Raw genomic sequence first — 3,824 nt, 5'->3', positions numbered from 1 at the left:
AGAACACCATCCCAACCGTGAAGCATGGGGGTGGCAGCATCATGTTGTGAGGGTGCTTTGCTGCAGGAGGGACTGGTGCACTTCACAAAATAGATGGCATCATGAGGCAGGAAAATTATGTGGATATATTGAAGCAACATCTCAAGACATCAGTCAGGAAGTTAAATCTTGGTCGCAAATGGGTCTTCCAAATGGACAATGACCCCAAGCATACTTCCAAAGTTGTGGCAAAATGGCTTAAAGGACAACAAAGTCAAGGTATTGGAGTGGCCATCACAAAGCCCTGACCTAAATACTATAGAAAATTTGTGGGCAGAACTGAAAAAGCGTGTGCGAGCAAGGAGATCTACCAACCTGACTCAGTTACACCAGCTCTGTCAGGAGGAATGGGCCAAAATTCACCCAACTTATTGTGGGAAGCTTGTGGAAGGCTACCCGACACGTTTGACCCAAGTTAAACAATTTAAAGGCAGTGCTACCAAATACTAACTGAGTGTATGTAAACTTCTGACCCACTGGGAATGTGATGACAGTAATTAAAGCTGAAATAAATCATTATCTCTACTATCATTCTGACATTTCACATTCTTCAAATAAAGTGGTGATCCTAACTGACCTAAGACAGGGAATTTTTACTCGGATTAAATGTCAGGAATTGTGAAAAACTGAGTTTAAATGTATTTGGCTAAGGTGTATGTAAACTTCCGACATCAACTGTATGTTCTGTCCATCGCCTAGATGGAGTGCTATGGAGGATGTTAGCCCCTGATGCTAGAACAAAGTTGACAAAAGGCCTCTAATAGACAACGGTCATTGCTATGCAGGATCCTTGGGACATCCCTACCATAAACCCTAACCTTAACCTTAACCCCTACCCCWACMMTAAMMWTAAMMWTAACMATAACCWWAMCCTAACCCTAACCTTAACCCTTACCTTAYSCACTTTACGTTTCAACTTCAATGGGTTAGCACAGACCAATAGACAATATCCTCTCCTGCAACTACCAGGGGTAAGGAAGCTGAAACCAACAGATGCCATCTTGCTGCCTTTGTTGTTCACTACAGCTGTCCTACTTTTCCCCCCGTTGTCTTTCGTATACCCGCATAGTTCAATTTGAATGTTAGTAGGTATGTTATTGTCATTGTAAGCTTTTGTTGTTTATTCCAGACAAGTTATCTGTCTGCAAACACGGTATCCCTTACATGAACAGTACACATGAAAACAATGCATAAAAACAAACCACAATCATGGGTCTCGTATTACTCTTGGGCTGGTGTCATGTGATCCGTCAGAACATGAAAATGAACAGACGCTGATCTTTAATTCTCAGTCGTGGTCATGAGATACCCATGAGAATTGTTATGTGTGTCAATCTAATTAATGCCCAACTTACTTCTCAGGTGTCACATATTTAACAAAGGAAAACCCTTTGTGATACCATCGAATTGCAGTTTTTAACACATTTCTCTAGAGGCCTGAATCGAATGGTGAAACACAACACTGGGTGGATCTTTGGTACATTTAGGTAGTCCTTTGACCCATTTTAGTAAGCCAGCTGTATTGCCTTACCTTGGATAAACAATTTAAAAAGACAAGAACGAGTCTTAGTCAAAGGTCACTCTCAAGGGGCTAAGGCGCCAAGAGTATATCTACTGTGCAACTCTCGTCTTCCCCCTCACAATTGAGGAAAGACCAGACAGAGACAACATGAAGATGCTGATGTTGCTGGTGTTGGCTGTAGCAGTCTTGATGGTTCCCAGTCTGTCTGAGGGACGGATCCTCTCCAAATGTGAGCTGAAGAGCTTATTGGAGGAGGCGGCCTTCAAATTCAACCTGACTGAGAAAGCCAGAGAGAATTATCTGACAAACAAGGACTTTGTGGCTAAAAGTAAGTTACATTACATAACCCAATGATTTTTTTCATTCAACAATCAGAAACAATCTCTTAAATGCTATGGGCTGGTTTCACGGAACACGGATTAAGCCTAGTCCTGGACTAAGAGACATTTCTCGAGATTCTTAATTGAAATGGCTTCTTATTCCAAGACTAGGCTAAATCTGTGTATGGGAAATCGGCCCCTAGGAGTCCGATTGTAAAGTAACTCTCAATTGTCATTGCCTCTTCCAGTCGTCTGCCACGTAGAGAAGGCCACAGGTTTCAACACCAGTTTTGTGACTCCTTGGAGGGATGATGATGGCCCTGATGACAGCCCTACCCGCCCTGCTAAGGATGATAACCGCCCGACCCGTCCTACCCACCCTGAGCACCCTCCTAGGAGGGGTAAGAGACACGCTGGGGATTCTCACGGGGATTCATCCAGCGCTGAAAGCCATCAGTTCAGCTCGTCAAAAGAAGACTCCAGTGAAGAAGAGACCAGCGAAGAAGAGACCACGTGGACTCTCTACGGCTTGTTTCAGCTGAGCGATCATGTGATCTGTGCCAACGGCTCCACTCCGTCTCTGAACCTTTGCCAGATGAACTGCAGTGGTGAGTTCAATAAATTTGACCTATCGAAACGAAATATGACAAATAACACAACAAGATCATTAATAGAGTAGTTGGATGTTAGATTTGATCTTGAGTTTGGTTTTATTAAAATGGCTTGTATGAGAGTCAGTGGTGTATCTCTGTTGTGCTCTTTTTTCTCTCAAGATTTGATTGACGACGACATAAGTGACGACTTGGACTGTGTGGAGACAATCAAACGGACAGTGTAAGTGTTTGGTTTTGAGGTTGATGCTTTTTCTACATTTTCTTATTGTGTTAATATACTGTGTGCAAGTGCAGCAATTCTTACTAACTTTTGGATTGTCCTTTTTTCGTTTAAACAGGGAAAGTGGGCCTGGTGATCATAAAATGGCTCTAATGAGAATGTAAGTACGCAAATGCAAAATGTGTGTTTTAAATTTTAAACAGAAATCTATTTTATTTCCATCATGTTGTGTTGAAATTGGTTGGCATTCAATGTTTAAACGTGTGAAAAATGATATTAGAATGTCACTTTAGGATGTCCTTTAGTGATTTTTTTGCGAGCACATCTAGGGGTGTAACTGAACATGGAAATGTAAATGCTTTCTGATGTAATTATTAATATTGTTTTAATGATCCTTATAGGTTTAAGCAGCTCTTCCAGAAGGAATGTGTCATGACGGTTGCCTCTAGCTACTTCTCCGAGTGTTGAATGAGAAGCTATGTAAGATGATGACCCCCCCCCAAAGTGTATTTCGCATACTAATCGCTCACTCTCTAAACAATACATTGAGTTACATAGGGTGAATTTACACAGGCAGCTCAATTCTAAGCTTTTGCCCAATTATTAACCAATTGCAAAAAAAAGACCAATGCCAAAAGATCATAATTGAGCTTCCTGTGTAAATGTAGCCATAATGTGTAACAATTAGTTCTCATCAGCCTCATTTTCACAAAGTACACCAAAATAGAATGTACGTAGAAAGAATAAAGTTTAACAGTATATTTCTTTGGTTTGTTTAATTATCATTTGTTGTTGTTGTTGTGAACACCTGCACCTACTTTTAAATGCAATTGGGATAAATATATAGCAGGTTAAAGCCAGGCATACCTTGGATTAAACACTGGGATAAACTAAACAGGAAGAGGGTTTACTTCCGCCCAAAATCTGTTCACGAAAATAAGACCATGATGTGAGGAATTTTTGTATGGAAGTCAATGAGAGTGTCAAATTTGAYCAACAAAAAATGTCATTACTAATTTGCTACGTGAGACTTACAGTGGATATCATAAGTATTCACCAACCATAGATTTTTTTTTAATTGTGTTGCATTACAAAGTGGGATWGAAAAT

At 40.6% G+C, this 3,824-nt stretch overlaps 1 protein-coding gene across 1 annotated transcript; it reads left to right on the top strand.

Annotated features, from left to right (window-relative positions):
* Positions 1-1,668: 1,668 nt before the first annotated feature.
* LOC111982333 (uncharacterized) lies at positions 1,669-3,476 on the top strand. The gene is made up of 5 exons (XM_024013896.2): positions 1,669-1,889; positions 2,130-2,489; positions 2,655-2,715; positions 2,834-2,875; positions 3,117-3,476. The coding sequence occupies exons 1-5, from the start codon at positions 1,709-1,711 to the stop codon at positions 3,181-3,183; spliced, it is 711 nt and encodes a 236-aa protein (XP_023869664.1). The 5' UTR covers positions 1,669-1,708; the 3' UTR covers positions 3,184-3,476.
* Positions 3,477-3,824: the final 348 nt, after the last annotated feature.

The sequence above is a fragment of the Salvelinus sp. IW2-2015 genome, linkage group LG21 (assembly GCF_002910315.2).
Source record: "Salvelinus sp. IW2-2015 linkage group LG21, ASM291031v2, whole genome shotgun sequence".
In the NCBI taxonomy this organism is placed as follows: Eukaryota; Metazoa; Chordata; class Actinopteri; order Salmoniformes; family Salmonidae; genus Salvelinus; species Salvelinus sp. IW2-2015.
Note: the sequence above shows the minus strand (reverse complement) of the source record. Positions and strands in the feature narration are given on the sequence as shown.